General features: G+C 37.3%; 1 protein-coding gene across 1 annotated transcript; it reads left to right on the top strand.

The window, feature by feature from the left end:
• Positions 1-948: 948 nt before the first annotated feature.
• On the top strand, positions 949-21744 carry ZDBF2 (zinc finger DBF-type containing 2). The gene is made up of 7 exons (XM_008687552.2): positions 949-1177; positions 1926-2003; positions 3018-3120; positions 8664-8791; positions 14535-17165; positions 17283-17683; positions 17804-21744. The coding sequence occupies exons 3-7, from the start codon at positions 3061-3063 to the stop codon at positions 21742-21744; spliced, it is 7161 nt and encodes a 2386-aa protein (XP_008685774.2). The 5' UTR covers positions 949-1177; positions 1926-2003; positions 3018-3060.
• The last annotated feature ends 1002 nt before the right edge of the window (positions 21745-22746 follow it).

The raw sequence follows: 22746 nt of genomic DNA, 5'->3' as shown, positions 1-22746 counted from the left end.
AAATGGTGCTGAATATTTTAACTTACCCTGTGAAAAGCTCCTTTGAAGAGGGAAGAACCATTGTCCCAGAATTTTCTTAAATTCTGTTCCAAAATTTTCTTAAGGCTCTCTGCACATACTGCTTTTCAGAAGAATATCCACACTGCCTAAATATGTAGTCTAAATTCTCAAGTTTTCTTTTAAATACAATCATGTTGAAACTGAATCTACTTTTCTTGCTTTTTTGCCCCTTAAATTTTTAAGTGAAATCAGCTCCAGCTGAACTTGTCAGTTTACTATCTCTAAATGTACCTTCGCTTTCTTGCTTTTGTGCTTTTCTTCTTTGTTACTTGGAATATTTTTTCCTGATCTTTGTTTAAGCAAATCCTACCCATTTTCCAATGTCCGGTTGAAAAACCATATCCACTGTGACATTTCGCCACTTATTATTTGTGCATTTCTCAGATACTGCCTGGTATTTTTCATTCATTTCCTAATGCCATTTAAAACTTCTTGAGAGCAAGAAGGCTTGTCTCTTTCTATCCGTTAAAGCTTCTAGCTTGGAACTCTGCACAGGGTAGGTGCTAAATATTTATTCTTTGATAATACAATGCTGTCACCAGCTCTTTTGAATCCAAGTGTTGGAATTTTTAGTTAACCAATGATTCTGAGTAAGGGACAACACACTGCCAACAATAATGTGGAAGAATAAGAAAAACTGATATTTGGCTTAATTGTCAATTGATAGAGATAGATGATAAAGAATTGTCAGGGTTTTTTCATTGAAACTAACACAGGAGCAGAGTTGTGTGGTTAGTCCAGGACCCAAAGTTAATTTCATGTAAATATTTCTTTCAAACATTTCCCCCGAACATTTCTCATAGGGGGTTAGAGCATCTTTGTTCTTAACCTTACCAGAGACCTCACGGTTACTCTGCTCCAGAGCATCTTAGCAGGTCATGTGGGATTCAGTGAGTCATAGTATGTAAAGTGCTTTGTGTTCAAAAGTTAATCTCTTTTTCTACCTTCGAAACATAATTGTGCTATTTTTCAGGCTTACCTATGACTTGGGGGTACTTACTTGGCCAATGGTAGATACTTAGGGGGCTTATCTTTTTTTTTTTTTTAATTGCTTTAATTTACAGATGTTTGCCAGGACTAATACAGCTGATGTAATACCTGCTCTTTCCTGCTCAAGGTAGGTGATTTGTTACTTTATGAAAATACCCTGTACCGGTAGAATTCAGAATTGGTATTAAAATACCCATTCGGTCATGAAAAGTAATATAATCCCAGACCCCAAAGAAATGATCCCTTTAATAAGTAAGAACTTTATTAGTACATAAAAAATGACGACTTATGTACTTGCTTCAGCCTATCTCAGAACCACCTTAGAGCATTTTAAATATGCGTAATGTGCATGTGCCTGGCTCCCCGCCAGGCGATTTTGATTCAGTAGGTTTTTCAGGTGGGGTTCCTAGCATGCAAAGTTTTAAAAATGCCCATCCGGTGCTTCTGAGTCATTGTAGCTCATTGTCATAATGGCATGTATGTGACATGAGATGATAGAAATGTTTTAGAAATGTCATATAGTAATGCGGAATGGGAATGGGAAATAAAAATGGGAAATGAAGGCTGTAAGTGTTGCAGATCAGAAAAAAAAGGAGTTCAATTTTGTGTGTGATATTAGACTCATACTTTAATTTTGCCTTTCGCTCAATGATTGTTTTAAGTATATTTTGAATAAAGCACTAAAAAGTTTGTTACTTTATGATTTTCAAAGTTCAGGTGTAAGTGCTAGGGTTCTCTCAGCCTGAAAACTGCCATATCTATAAATACAACTAAAGCTTGTTTCATTTTGTTGCTTCAGGTTAATAAATGAAGTAAAATAATGGAAAAAAGACCAAATTTTAAGGAAGTCAATTTTTATATATTCTCTATTTCAGAGGCTGGTTTAATTGATTTATTTTCCCCGTAAGCGTGGAAGTCAGAAAGTCAGAGTTTCTCATAATTAGGCGTAACAGGTAAGTGAATGTTATGGTAGCATTTTGATTTAATAAAACTCTTCTGTTTTCATTGATTTTTAAGGCTGTGATTTCATTTTTAAAGGTTGATTTTAATGAGTAAACTTTTTGTGTTGCAGGATCATCTTATCCGAAATACTCAACACATTATAGGATCATTCTGTTACATATTCTCCAACAGACAAGAATGTTTAAAATAATTAGAATTAAAACTTGATGAATTTATTTCTTACAATTCTGTTTTCACTTTAACAAAACACAGCCAAAAAACTGAAATTGTATTTATTACTTAAAATAATCATTAATTGTAAACACTTTGTGTCACTGAGTAAATTGGCTGTGTATCAAAATTACTTGGGGAATTAAAAAAATTCTGAATTCTAGGCTTTGTCTCAGCCCTACTAAGTCAGAATTTTGGGGAATGATTTTGATACTTAGCCTGGCTTGTGAACCACTGCAGTATGTAATGTTGAAGGGTTATCGTTTTAAGGGGTAGGACCTTGGAAACTTTTTTATTTGTAGAGAAGTCTCATTTCATCGATTGGGAAAAATTCCTTGTATTTAATTTGGACTATGTGGTTGTCAGAAGAGAAGTGTCTTGTGTTTCAGACACGAATTATTTGTTATTTTGATTTTTAGCAACTCTGTCAGATAATTTATTTTAAAATCTGCCCCTTTGTGGATTAAGCGGAAAGTACACGCATATTCTCATGACAGAATTAGACGTTAGGTGTAACAGGGAGTCTGCTTCACAGACTCCCCTGCTTGTGCTCGCGCTCTCTCTCTGTCAAATAAATCTTTAAAAAAAAGAGAGAGAGAAGAAGATGCGCAGCCTTCCTATCTACTCCAGGGTTACTGATGTATTCAGTAGCTCACGGCAGCCTTATGGAATTTCATAATTATTAGGAATAAGAGTGGGTCGGACTCAGGAATGCATTTCTGTTCTCTGATATTATCAGTTTTGCTCATGGTAGTAAGGAATGATTGTGTTTTTGCCATTTCTCTCCTTTTCAGTGTGAGTATTCCGGGACAGTAGCCGCTTGACCGGTTGTTCACCATGCAGAGCAGACAAGGGTACTGCAGCTATTGCTGCGTGCGCTATAACAGCCTGGAACAGGTGAGCGCGCCCTGCTGATGGGCTTCTACCTCAGAAGACCTCGTTTGTTTAATACCTTCAATTCATTTATTCATCCACTGAGCAGATCATGTTGTGAATCTTCTAGTTGGTAGACACTGTTCAGGGTTGCCAGGATATGGCTATCAACAGATCCAGTCCCCTTTTTCATGAAGCTTACTTTGTTGTGTGGTAAGACAGAAAATAAATAGTTATATAAACTTGGGTACAGAATATGTCAGATTGGGATAAATGTTATGAGGAAAATAGAAGAGAGTGCAGTTTTAGCAGGGGTGGCCAGGCGAGGTGAAGGAAGTGACATTTGAGTTGAGATTTGAATGAAGTGTGGGATGCAGGCATGCCTATCTCTGGGGGAAGAATTTCTAGGTAGAGGGGAGAGAGAACAAAGACAGAGACCCCAAGGTAGACGGTGGGTAGGGTGCTAACCCGGAGCCAGCAGCCAACCGACCACGGTGCTGGTCAGGTGGAGGGCGGGTGTTAAGTGAGAGGTGAAGAATTCAGAGGATTAGATTCTAGAAGACATTACAGAATAAGGGAAGGACTTTGAAGTGTATGCTTTCACGCACAAATCTTTTACGTTTTGCTGTAGTTAAATGTAGCTTTTCCCCCCTCCTATTGTTGCTTGTGTTTTTGGTGTCATAAAAGATTGCCTAATCTGAGGTCATGAAGATTAATGCCTTGTATTTTCCTCTAAGAATTTTATAGTTTTTGTCCTTACATTTAGGTCTTTGGTTCCTTTTCGGGGAATTTTTTTTTATATATGTTGTGATTTTAATTGCCTCCTAGAAGCCCTGTCTCCAATGACAGTCACATTGGGAGTTAAAACTTCAACATATGAATTTGGGCAGGTTGGAGGGGCGGGGGGATTCAATTCAGTCTTGAGCAATTATATTGATTTGAGTTTTAGCTGTTAAACCAATTTTGCATCCCTGGGCTAAATCCCAGTTGGTCATGGTGTTTAATCCTTCTGTATGTTGCTGGATTTGGTTTGCCGGCATTTTGTGGAGGATTTTTACATCTGTATTCATAAGGGATATTGTCTGTAGCTTTCTTTTCTTGGAAGTCTTTGGTTTTGGTATTGAGGTTTCACAGAATGAATTGAGTGGTGCTCCTTTCTTTTCTTTTTGTTGGAAGGGTTCGTAAAGCATTGTATATGGACATTTTGAAATAAGTATTCATGGTAATAGTAGCTGTAGTCTTCTGACCGGGATTATTAACTTGGAAGAGTCTCAAGGTTTTCTTCAGGGTCTAAGCTGAGGAATTGTGTCATAGGTGAAGTAGTAATATAACAAAGCTCTGGTCCTCTTAGTGCTAAACTGTTTTATCTGATAAACTGTTTTAAGTGATATCAAAGACAAGTTGTAATAAGTAAAAGTTCAGCTGTTCAGTGGCATTTGTTTTGTTTAATTGTCAACAGTCATCATTTAAATTCATACTAAGGCAAAGTTTCTATTGTGATTTCCACATCTCTGCCTTTTTACAAAAAAAATACTTTCTGATGCTGGTTATAAACAAGAGGCAGCAGGTGATAAATCTCAAAGCTTTCTTTAGTGTTTCTGTCGCGATTGATAAATTATAGCATCACTTGACTGGAATATTATTTGTTGAACTTTTGATATTAATAAAACCTACTAAATCTTTAAGTACAAGCTCTATTCAGTAATCATTCAGTCTAACTTTTTTCTTAAGGTTTAAAATAATTTTTCGATCTTTGGATACTCAAGCATTAGACAAAAAAGACTGTTGATGATAGTCGAAGTAATTTGTGCTAAGTATAAAGGCTTAAATAAATAAGAAAATGGGTAAATTTCATGGCTTTGGAGAACTTTTAAGGCAGTGGAGAAATATAGGGCCCAGATCTAGGTGAATGTTTAACAGAAACAATGGAAACCAAAAGATAGACTACAGCTACCCTCTTAGAATTCTGTGCTTAAGAAATACTTCCTTGAAAAAAAAGGTGAAATAGAAATATTTTCAGAAAACAAAAATTAAGGGAATTTGTCGGCAGCAGACCCTTTACTGAAGGAAATCCTAGAAAGAGTTCTTCAGATAGAAGGAAAATGATTCCAGTTGGAAGCTCAGAGAGAGATGGGAAGGCATGAAGATCAATGGAAAGGTGGTAGGTGATTTAAATGAATAGTATCTTGTAGGAGCGATTGACAACAATGGCATGGAAACTGGAAAGAGTAAATCAAGTTAAGTCCTTGCTCAAGAAGAGAGTAAAAGTAACAAGTAATTTTAGATCTTGGTAGGTCAGTGCTGCTTGTTATAATCTGTTACCACTAATAGACTAGAAAAAGAGCCTAGCTTATAACTAACTGCCAAGTTAACAGAAAGGGAAAACTTGGAATAATAAAAAGCAATCCACAAGAAGGCAAGAAAGAAGAGAAATAGGGACATCGGATAGGCAAGAATAATAAAAAACAGTTTAAAAATAAAAACAAAGATTAAATCCAAATATGCCCGTAGAATATTAAGTGAAAATAGACTTGGTGCTTGAATTAAAAACTACATTTAATATTTTATTGGAGATTGTAGCCAGGGAAATAAGGAAAGGAAAAGAAATTAAAACGACAAAGATTAGATAAAAAGAAACAAAACTGTTATTTGTACACAGTGTGATTGTGGACATAGAAAATCCTAAAGATATCTAGGTAAACTGTTAAAATTGATAAGTGAGTTTATTTTTAAATTTTTTTTGGTAAGTGAGTTTAAAAAGCTTCTTGGGCCACATAAAAAGAAATTGTATTTTTATATCCAACGCCACACAGAAAATGAGATTTTAAAAAGATGCTTATTACAATAGCATCAAAGAAAATCAACTCTTCAGGAATAAATATAACAAAATATGTATAAGTCTTTTATATAGAAAAGTATAAACATAAAGAGAAATTTAAGAAAAATTAAATAATTGGTGTGATATACCGTGTTCATGGATTGAGAAAATCAGTATTATAAACATGTCATTTCTCCCCAAACGTATATATTGATTCAGTGAAATTCCAAACAAAATTCCAGAAAAATTCTGTGTTTAATGAAAATTAAGCCAATTCTAAAAATATGTATGTATATGCAAAAGGCTAAGAAGAACCAGGATAATTTTGAAGAAGAACAAACTCAGAAGTAATAAATATCCAAATTTACTACTAAACTACAGTCTTTAAGACAATGGTTCAAAGTTAGAAAGATTATGGAAATAAACCAGGAACTCCAGAAACAGACATGTGGATATTTGATTTATGACAAATGTGTTGCTAAAGAATGGTGAGGACAGGAATTTCTCTGTAAATGGTACTCAGTCAATTGGCTATCCATATGGAGAAAAAGAAATGAAACTCTTATTACTAAATCATCCTGGATACAAAAGTCAGTTCCAAGTAGATGGTAGATGTAAATATTGTAGGTAAAACAATAAAGCTTCTAGAAATCAATAGAAAATCTCCATGATTTTGAGGTAGGGAGAGATTTCTTAAACTGGTAACAGAAAGCACCGACAAAGAAAAAAAGTTGGTAAATTGGAATGATTAAGAAAGTGGAAAAGTGCCCTGTAACTATTCCTGGGAAAGCTATGGATTTACGTGTGTGTGCCTCATGCGTACGCACACACACAAACACAAAATAAACTTGCTGAACACCCCACCCAAAAGAAAAGAAAGTGAAAAGGTAAGCCAGAGAATGATACTTGAAACACATGTAATTGAACAAAGAGCTCATGTCCAGAATAAATAATTTCTGCAATTCATTAAAAAAAAAAAAAAAGAACATGCACTTGAAAAACAGGAAGAGACTTGGACACACTGTAAAAGAAGATATCCAGGTGGCCAGAAAAATGAAAAGCTATCACAAGAATTGCAAATTAAAGCAACAGTGATCTAACATGAACCCCCCTCTTTAGGAGCTAAAATTAAGAGACTGACAATGGCAAGTGTTGGTGAGGAGAGAGAGGAATGGAAACTATGCTACATTGCTGGGGAGGGTACAAATCGGTACAGCCACTTTGGAAGACTAGTCAACAGAGGGTACTAAAGCTGAGCACGTGCAAACCTCACGACCCAGAAGTTCCACCTTGAGTAATATGCTCCACACAAACGCATGCACGTGGGCGCCGAAAGTCACATATGAGAAGGTATTTTGCAGCCTAATTTGTAACAGCTGTGAGCTGCGAATGACACAAATGTCCATCAAGAATGGAATGAATAAATAATATATGGTATATTCATATGATGGGATACTATACAGAAATTAAAACGAATGGACTATAGCTAATATGGTCAGGTATTACAGATGTGGAGTGAAAGAAGATGAATGTAAGAGTATATACATTGTAGGACTACACTTATATGACCTTAGAAACTTTCATACCTAGTCTATATTGTTAAAATCTAGATAAGAGTTAATTTGGGAGAAGAGGAAAGGAATATTAGATTGATATGGGATATTAGAGGGTTTCTGAGTGCTCATTAGTTTTTCATGGATAGACGCTTGTAGACGTGTTTATTTTGTGATAATTTATTGAGCTATACATTTGTGCACTTTATGTAAATGTCAATTCAGAAAATTTAAAGAAGCTGACACTTTCTGGTATGTGTAGTGTGGTGTTTTCTGTGGCTTGTATCAGTGCAAAAGTTGTCCGTTCATGTTGCCTTTGTAAAATTTTTACTGAGGCAGAGAGAGGATGAGGTTGGATATTAATTGAACCTTTGTTTCCTTGAACATTTGTTTCCTTCATGAACCAGGCAGGCTAGGGAACTGGACAGTAGGGAGCTTTGAGGCCAGAGGACCTTGGGACTGTCATAATTTAGATTGTTACTGGGGCTAAGACAGCAGCAGAGTAGACCCCTGAAGTCAACGTGGAAGGAGAGAATTCCAGGGGTTGTTATAGTGGGAACGTGGTTTAAGTTCTTTTGGCATCTTAACTATGATATTTACAATATGACTTTCCCTAGGTATTGTTAAATGAAAACATGCTATTAAATTGTTGTAAATAACTCATGATTTTGGTCTGTTTTCTTCCATTGATTTGTCTGTTTATTTTATTTTAGTTTAGTTTAGTTTGTACATTTTAAAACCACAGTTTCAGGTAAAAGCATACGTGTGATTTTTGCATCCCCCATTTTTCTCTCAATACCTAACATTTCTCCATGTTATGTAAAATTTTTCGTATTATTTTAGACAGCTGCATTGTATTACATCTTAGGTCATGTTATAGATTTTACCATTAGACACTTTGGAGATTTCCAGTTTTTGTTGTTGTTGTTAAGCTGTGATAAGCATCGTTTTTTTTGCATAAATCATCCACATTTAAGAGGATTTCCTTAGGAGAGATTTGGAGAAATGTAATTACTATATCCAAGGGAAAGATACTTCTGTGGTTTTTAGATACACATTTTAGAATTGCTTTGCAGAAAGGCTCTATCAATTTATACTTCTACCAGCAGTATCTAAATGAATCCATTTGTGAAACTCTCACTCCTAGTGAGTATTACCTGTTTAAAACTATTTAGTGTATTTTTTCTCTTTAATAGCATATGTCCAGTGCTCAGCACAGATACTTGACCACACAGAATCGACAGCGGATGGGCACCACTAGCCTGATGGAGCGTTTCTTGCAGGACGTGCTCCGGCACCACCCGTATCATTCTCAAGAAAGCAGGTAAAGAGGTTGAGTGGAATTCTGTTAGGACAGAGTTATTGTATGTTACAGTCGATGTTTGTGTGGACTTTCTAGTACTTCTTAAATGAGTCTTTTCATTAAGGAATGTAAAGTGAAATTTTATAGTAACTTCTCTTTGCTGTTACTTAAAAATCTTTTCTAGCTTAAATAAGAAATTTTACTATAAAAGATATGGATCACGCCAGGCTTTTTTCTAAATAAAAGTCTTAGGTCAATAAATAGTTATACATCATTAAGGTGTTCTATTAAATATGCCGTAAGATTCAGCAGGGGAAGATGCTGGGGGAAAATGGGAACGGACAAGCTGGTGACTGCCGCAGAGTAAGTAAAAACCAAGTCAGTTCCACCTTCTCTGAATTATTCGCCGACTGGGTAGAAGAGATATCAATTACAATAGGCTTTTTAATGATCTGTCAGTGTCTTGATAGCTTTCTCTTATATCAATGTTTTGGTTATTTTAATAAAAATAAATATTTGATAACATTTAAGAGTTAATGTCCTGTGTCAAGGAAAACGTTGCTAGAAGATTAGATTAAGTACTGTGTGCAGGTTTGCAGCTATAGCTTATGAGATAAAGCAAAACAGATTATTAGGATATCTGCACGGAATGGTTGAGATAAGCACAGGCAGTGGAAAAAGGATAAACTTCTTGAATGCTTTGCTGTTGCAAGTCGCAACCCAGAATTTAGCAAATGGGGAAAAAGTTTAAATGGGAAAAAAGTTTAAAAAATAAATGCTCTTTCTTAGCTGTTGGAAAGATAGACTATTTTGGGGTCAGTATAAAATTCCAGTTTATTGCTTTTATAAGCAATGCTTCACCAGACATATTTGTACATGCAGCTGTTTCTGTGGTATAGAGTCCTCAAACTTGAACTTCCGGGCCAAAGTTTCTGGGGCTTAAAAAATATTTTTTATTTTTTAACCTGAATTTCATTTTGGAATAATTTCAGGTTTACAAAAAAGTCGCAAAACTGGTACAAGGAATTCCTATATCACTTTCCCCTGACTTCTTCAGATGTTAAATCTAAAATAATGACAGTACAATGGCCAAATCCATGAAATTACATGGATGCCATACTGTTCATAGGCCTTATTCAGATTTTGTCCGTTGTCTTACTAATACCCTTTTGCTGGGACCAGGGTTCAGTCCAGATTCACACGTGGCATTTCATTGCCCCATCTCCTCAGACGCCCTTAATCAGGAACAGTTCCTCAGTCTTTGCTTTCAAACCTTGGACACTGCTGGCCAGTTATTTTGTAGGATCTCCACAAATTGGAGTATGCCTGACATTTTCTCATGATTAAACTTAGATTATGCATTTGGAACAAGAATAAATTAAAATTGATGTTGTGCCCTTCTCAGTGTATTAAAGAGACCCATGATGTTGCCATGTCTCCTGGCTGGTGATGTGAACTTGGATCACTTAGTTAAGGTGGCTTCTCTACTATAATGTTACTCTTTTCCCCGTTATAATTAATAAGACTTGCGGAGAAGTACTTTGAGGCTATGTAAATAAATACCGTTTCTCATCTTATTTCCACCCACTTATCGTGTTAATTGATGATTCTTCCCTGAAACAGTTATTATGTATATTAATTAGCCTTCATAAAGAAGAGCTTTCTTGTTCCCTCACTTATTCGAGTATCTATTTATACCATTATAAACTCATGGCTGCGTCTTCTGTGGGTTTTAATCCTTCACTGTTACTTATTTTGTTGCTCAAGTTGTGTGTGGAACTTTAAAGTTCTTGAGAGGCTTCCTAGAAGGCTATGCCAATTTATATACAATTTATATAACATACATACACACCAGTAGTCTGTGAGCCTGCTCATTTTCTGTCGCTCTTGCTAACACTGGGATTAGCAACTTCTTTTTACCCCCCATAACGTAATAGGCCAAAAAAGGGTATCCCTTCATTAGCCTTTATTTACTTAAGAGTAAAAGAGAACATGTCTTTATATAGGTTTATTAGCCATATGTTTATCTTATGGATTGTAGACGTCTGGTTTTCTATTGAATTGTTTATATATTTTGGATTTGTATGCAATATTTATAGAAAATAAATATATTTTATTTGTATTTTAAGTATGTTTTAATTATTTTCCAGGCACCTGTCATGTGTCTTTCATCTGTGTGTATTGTCTTTTACTGTATAGAAATTAAACATTTTGACATAATTAGGTGTAAGGGGAATTTTCCTTTATGGCTTCTTTCATGTCTTTTTCTTCATGTCCTTATTTCTGCTTTTAAATGTTTTTAATCTTCCTGGAATTTGTTATCATGTGTGGTGTGAGGTAGGACTTCTAATTTTTTGTTGTTGTTGTAAACTTATAGTAATTATCTCCGCTGATATAAAATGTCACCTGTAAGGGCGCCTGGCTGGCTCAGTGGGTGGAGCATGCGACTCTTGATCTCCTGGGTGTGTGTTTGAGCCCCACGTTGGGTGTGGGGATTACTTTAAAAACAAAAAAATGTCACCTGTAACAGAAACTGAATTCCTCTATTTGCATATCTGTATCTGTATTCCCATCAGTATATCTGATTTTGAATTCCATTTTCTTACCTTGAGTTTTTTTAATCCCATGCTAACACATTATTTATGTTTATAAGCATTCTAAATTATAGAGTATATTTTAAAAAATTTCTTCTCTCCCCCCTTATCTAGACATTGTAGGTTTTTCTATTATTTTAGCCTTCCTGAAAATCAGCTCTTGCTTTATTTTTGTTTTCTATTTATTGGTTTTTCTTTTTCCTAACTAGTTTCCTCAAATTTCCTGGGTGGGGGGGGATTTGATTACTTTCTTCCTGAATTAAGTGCTCATTTAGTTAATTTGTATCTAATTCTTTTTTTGGTGGAAGACGTAAACAAGTGTGAGGTTTCCATTTTGATCACATATCATAGATTTGGTATGTCGTTTTTAATTTTTTTTATAGATTTCAAAAATTTAGCACAAGAATTATATAGAAGAGAGAGTTTTTAATCTTTAATGGTTAGATTTTAAGAGGGCTTTTTTGTTGTGAAATTAGTTTAAAATGAGTAGAAATATAGATTGTGATTTAGTTGTTAATTTGAACCACACGCAAATACAGATGCAAATCAAACCATCTAGATGGTGATTCCTAACTTTTTTGGGATTTTGCCTAATTGTTTTATTTTATGATTCTGCCTTACTTCCTTTTCTTTGCCAAACATTGCAGGATTAATTTTATTTTGAGAATGTTGTGTTCGTCATTAAGACAAATAAATGGAGATGATCTTCTAGGGTTCTGAAAAACTAGGGTAAAGTGGTAATTGTACTGCAGTTTTATTGATAAGAATTCAGAAGAGTGAAACATTCTGGAATTTTTTTTGTCCTATCATATTATTCTGGTATCTGGGTTAACTTTTTAATTTTACAAATACCAAAAAATGTTCTTTTAGTGTTAATTATGATAAATTTTTATGGGAAATAATGATAGTTATGACATGTTAAAAAATAGTTGCACGTGGCTAACGCATGTATACATTTCTCTTACATGATTGAAGCATCTCTCAAATTGAAAAATATTTAATAAAGGTCTTTTAGGTGTTAATCTATTTTTTAAAAACTCATTTATTTATTTATTTATTTATTTATTAAGATTTTATTTATTTATTCGACAGAGATAGAGACAGCCAGCGAGAGAGGGAACACAAGCAGGGGGAGAGGAAGAAGCAGGCTCCTAGCAGAGGAGCCTGATGTGGGGCTCGATCCCACAACGCCGGGATCACGCCCTGAGCCGAAGGCAAACGCTTAACCGCTGCGCCACCCAGGCGCCCCTAAAAACTCATTTATTTTTAATAGGACAGTTTTAGATCAACAGAAAACTTGAGAAAGTAGTACAGAGAGTTCCTAGATACCCTTTCCATGTAGTTTCCCTGTTACTAACAACTTTCATTAGTATGGCCTATTTGTTAACAATTAATGAACCAACATTAATACATTAACTAAGTTCTGTAGTTAATTCAGTTAATTCAGTAAAAACTTAGTTTTTACGTAATGTCTTTTTCTGTTTCAAGTTTCCACCTGGGATAACCATTTCCATTAACTTGTCTCCTTAGACTCCTCTTGGCATTTAAAAAAAATTTTTTTTCGGGGGGGAGGGAGAGAATCTTAAGCAGGCTCCACGCCCAGCACAGACCGTGACGCAGGGCTTGCTCTCATGACCCTGAGATCATGACCTGAGCTGAAATCAAGAGTCAGACGCTTAACTGACTCAGCCACCCAGACACCCCTGATTTTAGCCGTCCTGGCAGGTGTCAGGTGATATCTCATTGGAGTTTTGATTTGTACTCCCTGATGATGAGTGATGTTGAGCATCTTTCCATGTGTCTGTTAGTCATCTGTATGTTTTCGTTGGAAAAATGTCTATTCATGTCTTCTGCCCATTTTTTAAATTGGATTATTTGTTTTGGGGGTGTTGAGTTTTATTAGTTCTTTTATATTTTGGATACTAACTCTATCAGATATGTCATTGGCAAATATCTTCTCCCATTTGGTAGGTTGCCTTTTAGTTTTGTTGATTGTTTTCTTCACTGTGCAGAAGCTTTTTATTTTGATGAAGTCCCAAAAGTTTATTTTTCCAGAGACATCTAGGAAGAAGTTGCTGCAGCCGATGTCAAAGAGGTTACTGCCTGTGTTCTCCTCTAGGATTTTAATGGTTTCGTGTGTCCTATTTAGTACTTTAATCCATCTTGAATTTATTTTTGTGTATGGCAGCATTATCTACAATAGCCAAATTATGGAAACAGCCCAAATGTCCATTGACTGATAAATGGATAAGGAAAATGTGGTGTGTGTACACACACACACAGAGGAATATTATTCAGCCATAAAAAAGAATGAAATCTTGCCATTTGTAATGACGTGGATGGAGTTAGAGTATCATGCTAAGTGAAATAAGTCAGAAAGACAAATACTATATGATTTCACTCATGTTTGGAATTTAAGAAACAAAACAAACGAGCAAAGGGAAAAAAAGAGAGAGAGAGGCTAACCAAGAAATAGACTCTTAACTATAGAGAACAAACTGATGGTTACCAGAGGGGAGGTGGGTGGGGGATGGGTGAAACAGGTATGGGGATTAAGGAGGGCACTTGTTGTGATGAGCACCGAGCATTGTATGGAAGTGTTGAATCACTATATTGTACACCTGAAACCAATATTACACTGTATGTTAACTAACTGGAATTTAAATAAAAACTTAAAAAAACCCAACAGTGTGTTAAATAATAGCTAACATTTGTGAATGATTATATTTTCCAGGCTTTTAAAAAAATGCTATTTACATACAACAACTAATTTACTCCTTGAAACAATCTTATGAGGGAAAACAATATTATATTCTTTTTTTGGGAGAGAACTGAAGCCTAGAAGGTTAAGTAAATTACATAACACTTGTTGCTGTTTATCACTCTGATAACTGACAAATGATATATGGCTTATTTTAAAACAGTCTTTTATGTTTAGGAGCCATTTATGTTTATTAAGTAGCAATTAGTGGAGCTGCCTCCACCTTCTCTACTGATTTCCCTCCCTGAAAATACATACAGTGTACAGCCTCCTGGGATGGCCTTGATTCTTTGTCTGCTAACAATCATCGGGCCCAGGATAGAAGGAAAATAGCATTTATTATGCCTTTATTGTAACATTTTAAATAGGTATTAGAATGTTTTTATGGATTTTCCCCCTTGCCTTTTAGATCAACCCAAAACGAGAGACTCCTTACGAATACTGCGTCACCTCCTGAAGTGGTTCCTGTCGATGATTCGGTTTCTGAAGAAGCAACTGAGGATGCTGCTGGAGTCAAAGGAGAGAGCTCCACCAAGGGTTTTGAACCTAGTAAAGAGTTACAGGCTAGACCTGGCAAATCTCAGGAGTATATACAGGGTGTTTCAGTTAGACCATCGGTTATTCAAAAACTGGAGAAGGGACAGCAGCAGCCTCTGGGGTTCGTTCAGAAAGTTGGGAGTGGCATGAAAGAATTTAATCCAGTCGGTATTCGTCAAGCTACACACACTAGACCAAACTTAATATGTCCATCAGTGATTTCTAGCGCCCCTGCTAGCTGTTTAGCTGGAAGTTCCTTTGGTAGACCAGTTAAAACTATGACGACTAGGTTACCAGCTGCAGCCAGTTTGGATTCAGTCAGAAAATGTGACCCAAACAAAGTTGACAGATACCTTGACCAGCCAGACAGGGGCTCTAGAAATCCTGTGCTGTCATCCAATCTAGAAACTTCTCCAGTTTCATATCAGAAACCTAAAGAACCAAATAGGAAATCTTTAGGTACAAATTCAGATAAACTGATTATACAGGAAGATGTAAAATCTCAGCGTAAAACTTTGTCAGCTGGCGCTAAAGCCCGTGAATTTATGGGTACTGAAGGCTCTTTAAAATCTGAATCTCTTTCCAAGTTAGCTGTCAGCCAAGCAGTCAACCTGAATAAAACCGGCCTGCCTTCCAAGAAAGGAATCTTTGAAGATGCTGCTGCAAAGCATGGTGAGAAATTCTTTTCTGGTGTGGATCATACCCAAGAGGAAGAGCATTTGGTTTTTGATAAGTCAGCCTTTTTGGAACAGAAGAGCTCAGTGATTTCTGAAGTGAAGTTTGCTCGTGGCTCCCATCAGTCAGGGTCTGATCAACCCAAAGAGGCCGCCCAAGTCCTGTGGAAGGAGGAGCAAATTGACCAAGAAGATAAAAACTATGAATCGAGAGCTTCTGAAATGAGCTTTGACTGCAGTTCCCCTTTTCATTCACCAACTGGCGAGTCTAAGGTGACTGACAAAGAAATAAACCTTTCGAAGGAAGAATACACTGATTTGCAGTGTAAGAATAATAAATCTTTTGTTTCTGAAATCAGTTCTGATCGAGATGGCTCTCTTCCTTTGGCTACCAACCGAACTCAAGTCATTGTTAAAGGTGTAAGTGTTCAGAAGGCAAAGCCTATTAGCCTGGTTGATGAAAGCTATGAATCTAGTGATTCTGAGATTAATTTTGAATGTGATGCCTTACTCCGGTCAACTGATGACTACCCTCAACAACCTGCAAAAGAAGGAAGCCTTCCTAAAGAGGAACACGTTGACTTGGTTGATAAGAACTATGGATCTAGTAGCTCTGAAGTTAGTACGGATTCTGCTTTTCCTCTTCAATCAGTGGGTGACCGACTCCCAGTGGCTGTCACCGAAGCAAAACTTCAGAAGGTTCACATTGGCTTGGTTGATAAGAACTATGGTTCAAGTTGTTCTGAAACAAGTATTGATAATGATGCTTCTCCTCAGTCAGTAGTTGAGCACCCCCACCTGGTTGTCAAAGAAAGAAACCTAAAAGATAGACAGGTCTACCTGAAAGATAAGAACCTTAAATCCAGTAGCGCTAAAGCACATCTTGATTATGCTGTCTCCCTTGAGACAGTGACTGATGAATCTCCCAGGGCTGTTGAGGAAATGAATCTTCTGGAAGAGAAGAATGAACCTGTGGATATGAACTACGATTCTCATGGTTCTGAAATGAGTTTTCACACCAATGCACGATTAGTGGCTGGCCAATCGGGAGTAATAGTTAAAAAAGGGAACCCTCGAGAAATAGCTGTTGACCTGGAGGAGAAGAGTGTTAAATCTAGCAATTCTGATCAAAGTTCTGATTCTCGAGCTTCTCTTTATCAGTCAGCTAGTGATCAGCGTGAAATAAATCTGAAAGAGTTAAATGTTGACATGGAAGTTAAGAGCTATGGGTGCTCCAGTTCCGAGCTGACTTTTGAATCTGATCCCCCTGCTATGTCAGGTACTGAGCAGTCTGAGATGGACATGGAAGAAATAAGAAAAAGGCACATTAACTTGGAAGGTGAGCACTCTGGGTCAAATAGTTCGGCAATAACTTTTGATTCTGATATTCTTCTTCGCTCAGGAGTTGACCAATCTCAAGTAGCTATTTATGTGGAGGAACCTAGTCATCTGGAAAATAAGACTAATCAACCTTGTGCTGCTGAAATAACTTTTGATTCTGATGTACCTGTTCATTCCGGGACTAATCAACCTGAACTGGCCGTTAAAGACATGATCATTCAGAAAGAAGAATATATACACTTAGGGAGGAAGAATGATGAACCCAGTGGTCCTGAAATAAGTTTGGATTTTTATGTCCCTCCTCACTCAATGGCTGACCCTCCTGAAGTAGCTATGGAAAAACTACATCTTCAAAAAGAAGAGCAGATATACTTAGAAAATAAGGACAATGAACCTAGTGGTTCCGAATTAAGTTTGGATTATGGTATTTTTCATTCAATGACTGGACATTCTAAAGATCCCATTAAAGAAATGAACCTTCAGGAAGAGCACATTCACTTAGGAAATAAGGGTAATGTGCCTAGCGTTTCTGAAATCAGTTTGAAATCTGACTTTTCTTACCATTTAATGACTGGTCATCCTAACATAGCTGGTAAAGAAATGAGCCATCAGAAAGAACACATACACTTCCAAGATAAGGATAATGCATTAAGTGTTTATGAAACAAGTTTGGATTCTGGTGTCCATCTTCATCAGTCAGTGACTCCCAAGCCTGAAACAGCTGTGAAAGAAATATGGCTTCAAAAAGAAAGACATGCTAAATTCAAAAGTAAAAGTGCTAAATTTAGTGGTTCTGAAACAGATTCTAACATCCCTCATTATTTAGTGACTGAACCTCCAATAGCTGTCAAAGAAATCAATGTTCAGAAAGAAGAACACGTTCTAGAAAAAAAGAGTGATAAATATAGCAGTTCTGGAATAATGTTTGGTTCTGGTGTCCTTCCTCACTTAATGACTGAAACACCTCACATTGCTGTTTTGAAGGAGGACCATGTTGACCCAGAAGGTAAAAAAAGTACTGGACCTAGAGGTTTTGCAGTAAATTTGGATATTGGTGCCCCTCTTCATTCAGTCATTGGCCCACCTCAGCTAACCCTCTTGAAGGAACAAAGTGTTCATCTGGAAGATAAAAACCGTGAATCTAGTCACTGTAAAATACGATATGATTCTGGTGACCCTCTTCAGCTATTGACTGGACAGTTTCAGGAAGTGGTTAAGAAAACAAACCTGAGGAAGGAAGGGAAGGTTGTAATGAAAAATAAAATGGTTCAAACTAAAGGTTCTAAATTAATACGTGCTTCCCTTCCGTCTGTGGCTGATAAACCTGAAGGGGCTGTTAAACGAGTAAACCTTGAGAATGAAGGTCATGTGACCGTGGAAGATAAGAACAGCCAATGTAGTGGTTCTGAAATGAGTTTGGATTCTGATTTCTTGGTTGAGTCAATAATTGATCAACCTCAAATAACTATTTTGGATCAGGACCATATTGAGCTAGAAGATAAGCACAGTCAGTCCGGTGGTTCTGAAATGAGTTTTGATTCTGAGGATCCTCTTCAGTCAGTGGCTGAGCAGGTTAGAGAAACTGTGAAAGAAATAAGCCTTTGGAAGGACGAAGTTGATGTGGAAGATAAGACGGATGAACCCAAGGGTTTTGAAATGATGTATGATTCTAACGTCCTTTTTCAGTCAGTGGCTGCCCAAACTGAAGAAGTCGTTAAGGGGATGGACCTTTGGAAGGAGCAGGTTGACTTGCAAGGGAAGATTGGGGAACCTAGTGATCCTAAAATAAATTTTGATTCTAACGAACCTCTTCAGTCTGTGGCTAATGAAATTCAGGATGCTATTGCAGAAATTAATCTTCTGAGGGAAGGACATGTTTGTCTGGATGATAAGGGCTATGAACCCAGTGATTCAGAAATAATTTATGTTTCAAATGTCCCTCTTCAATCAATGGTTGAGCAACCACACCTTTTGGAAGGGGAACATGCCAGTTTGGAAGATAAGAGCAATATCGCTTGTGGTCCCGAAATAACTTTTATCACTGATGATCATCTTCAGTCAGTGGCTGACCAGCTTCAAAAATCTGTGAAAGAAGTCAGCCTTTGGAAGGAAGACCATATTTACCTGGAAGACAAGAGCTATAAACTAGGCGACTTCGAAGTAAGTTATGATTCTGATGTTCCTGTTCACTTCGTGACTGATCCGTCTCCTCTAGCTGTCAAAGAAATAAACTTGCAAAAGAGGGGTCATCATGACCTAGAAGATAAGAGCTGTAGGCCTAGTGTTTCTGAAATAAAATGTGATTCTGGTATTCATTTTCAGTTAGAAGTTGACCAATCTGAAGTGGTGTGCAAAGAAATCGATCTTCCAAAGGAAGGGCATCTTGGCATGGAAGTAAAGACCAGTGAACCAAGTGACTCTGAATTAATGTGTGATTCTGATGTCCCTCTTGAAATAGTGGTTAATGAACTTCAAGTGTCAGTTAAAGAAGCAAATCTTCGAAAGATGCTATTTGTGGACCTAGTGACCAGTGATAGTGATTGCGAAGTGATTGCTGAGTCTGATATGCCATTTCAGCCAGTAATTGACTCACCTCACATGACTGTCAAAGAAATCAATTGTATAAATACAGAAGGTTTTGATCTAGAAGGTGAGTGCTGTGACTCTTGTGGTTCTGAAATAGGATATGTTTGTGAAGCGTCTCCTCAGTCACTGGCAAACCAATCCAAAGAGACTTTCAAAGTAGTAAACCAGAAGAAAGACTATATTATTCTGCAGGAGTCAAGCTGTGAGTCTTACGGTTCTGAAATAAATTTTCAAATTGATCCCCCAGATCGGTCTGTGACTTACTCATCACAAGGGTCTGATAAAGAAATGGTGAAGTATATCGACTCAGAAGAGAAGAGCTGTGGATCTGATAGTCCTAAAACAAATTTTAAATGGGAAGACGATTCTCAGCCAATGGCTGACCAGCTTCAGAAAGAAGACAAAGCAATCACCATTTGTCAAAGGAAGGGTCTAGAAAATACTGGCCGAAAAGATAAGCACGGTGAATGCAGTGTTTCTGCGGTGCGTTGTAATGCCTCTTCTGGGTCGGCAGCCCATCAGAGGGCTAGTAAAGGAAAACTGTTGAAGTTAAAACATGCAGATCCAGAGAGTATGAGCTGTGAACCCTGTGGTTCCGGAATGAGTTTTCAGTGTGCCCCCTCTCTTCAGTCTGACACTGACCAGCCTCAAGAAGCTGTTAATAAAACGGGACTATATAAGAAGATGTCTCTGGACCTAGAAGAAACAAACCGTGATTCCCATTCAAGCTCTATTTTCGTGGTTGATCCTGTCAGGAACCTGGAAAAGGCAAAGGAGGTCATTGAAGACAATCCTGATGAGCCTGTTCTTGAAGCCTTGCCTCATGTCCCTCCTTCATTTGTAGGGAAAACATGGTCTCAAATAATGAGAGAAGATGACATGAAAATTAATGCTCTTGTGAAGGAATTTAAGGAAGGTCGTTTCCATTGTTACTTTGATGATGACTGTGAGACCAGGAAAATAAAAAAAAAAAATTTGAATGAAGGAAAAAAGATTACCTGGACTGACGCGAGTCAGGACACTGCAACAATTCAAGTTCTTTCAGATTGTGATGATAATGCAGGTGGCATTTCAGATACTGATGACTTTTCAGTGGCCTTAGATAAAACTAGCCATCATTCTACAGTAAAGAGGCCTTATTATGAACAGTCATGGCGAGTGGCTTCTCGATGTCAGGCAGTAAAAGTCAGCCATGGAACTCAAACCAATTTCACAAATCAGTCAGACGCACAAGACAGTGGACAGGAGGATGACTCACCAAGAGGGAAGCGATCGCTTCTACAGGACAAAAAAACAAAAAAGAAAGTGAAAATCGGAACACTTGAATTTCCTGAAACATGTACTAAAGTTTTGAAGCCTTTGCAACCCAATGCCTTAGTCTATGTTATTTCTTCAAATATGAAATTTCAGGACAGTGAAACTGCCAACTTCTCTAAAAAGTACCGCACCCCCAGAAGTCGAGATGTTAGCATACAGTACAAATATAAACGGAGCTCCTTTAATTACTATGACCCATTGAGTAAGAAAATTGTAATTAATCCTCCTCTGAGCATAGATGTATCCGACCCTGACAGAACTAACTGGCTTCAAGCTAGTCTTAGCGACCTAAGCTCCAGTTCAGGTGATGAAGATGCTGAAGGCTGTGACCCAACAGCCGTTTTGACCATAAGAGATGAATTACTGGCTTATCCGGGGGCCCCTGTGTCTCCCGAGCGAGCGCCCCAACCAGGGACCTCGAGCGCTAGTGCGGCTCCAAAGGAAAGTAATTATAAGCTTGTCAGCCGCGATGCTGCCGGGACCTCTTCAAAAGCAGTTACACGTACGTTCTTAGAAGGTAAAAAGAAAATTCAGAGGAGGATGACAGCGAATGAGAATAAGCCAGGTTTCCCCCAGAAAGTTTACAAACCCATTAGTCTCCACCCACAACCCAGAATCGCTTCAGAAAAACGGCCGATTTGGATTCAGACCAAACTGAACGATATCATTCGGAAGTATCTTTCAAAATACTCTGCTTTTTTGCGTCGCAAATACCAGTCCAGGAGCGCCTTTAGTAGACTGAATCTCAAGAAGAAAAAAGGCGACGTCCCGAAGGTAAAGGCGGCGAAGAGCCCCGCCCAAATGGTTTTGAGGTCGTCCGTGCCGCGGGTTCCCTCGGAGCCTCCGGTTTCCTCGGGGCCGCCGGTTCCCTTGGTTCCGCCGGGACCGCGGGTTCCCTCGGTTCCTCCGGGGCCGTCGGTGGCGGCTGCTAGGGAGCGGTTAATCGCTGCCCCCAGCTCTGCTCCCAAGCAGCCTGGCCAGGGTTCTTGCCCCCCTGCAGGAAGAAAGAGGAATGGTAGTAGGAAACGCCCTAGGAAGAAGAGAAGAAAGCTTTCGCGACCTGTGAAAATATATGCTTTGAGAAGCTTATATTCTCAGATACCGTACTCTGATAGGATGAGGACTCGGCTATCAAACAAACAGCGGGCCAATGAGACCGCCTAGAAGTGTTAAGGCGAGCTGAGGAGTCAGTACTTCACTTGAAATATATCTGTGCACATAGCTTTCCCAGATTTGGTGAAAAAAAAAATTAACCTTCAACTATTTTGCTACAGACATTATTTTTCAGAACTTTTATAATTCATTTAAAATTAGTGTTTAAGGTCCTTTTTCTTTTTTTTAGAGATTCAAACACATCCTTTGTCCATTTGCCGTAGAAGAGCTTCCTCTTAATTTATATCCATAATTTAGCACAGTATGTATACATTTTTTCCTCCCTCAAATCATGTCCCTCTTATTTATTTTTATGATTGTATCTCATGTCAGCAGGTTATAATATTGCAAAAATGAATGTGGCAAACTTTAAATGCTATCTTATTTTTACTTTTTAAAAACCGAAACAAAGGAATATGTAGTTCTGTGCGTTTCAGAGTGGCATTGTCAATATCGTATTCTAACGATAATTTAAAAAAAACTAGATTAAGTTATCTCAACTTTCCAGAGAGGTTGATTTAAATAATCACAAACAAAATATAATTTACCTTTCTTTTAAGAGCATCCAAGAAAATAAGATAAATAAGATTCCGTGATCTTTAATCCAGTTTTTAAAAACTGGCTAGTGATTTTATATACATAAACACAAACTCCTTCTGCTTCATTTAAATTGGATTTGCAAGTCTCTAACTTTCCTTATTTGGACACATGCACATATGCGATCTCTTTAGGTTTTTCTTTAGCATTGTTAGATCTTAAGGGGAAAATGATCTTGCCAGTGTAATTATGTTTTCTACCACCTTTATTCCCCTCCACCTGAAGTGTTGGTGGTTTAATATGAAAATCTGGGTTATCTTTATGGCCTTACCTCTTGAAAATATTTCAGCCACTATCATATCATTTTCTGTAATTATTGAACTGAAATTGAACTGAAATTATTGGTTTGGTAATTTGGGCAAACCATTAGTCGTCATTAACAAATTAGTTGTAATCTTAGTATTTCAAAAGATCTAA

This window comes from Ursus maritimus, unplaced genomic scaffold (assembly GCF_017311325.1).
Source record: "Ursus maritimus isolate PB19 unplaced genomic scaffold, ASM1731132v1 scaffold_1, whole genome shotgun sequence".
Lineage (NCBI taxonomy): Eukaryota > Metazoa > Chordata > Mammalia > Carnivora > Ursidae > Ursus > Ursus maritimus.
The sequence above is the reverse complement of the archived record's forward strand: the minus strand, read 5'-3'. Positions and strand labels throughout refer to the sequence as shown.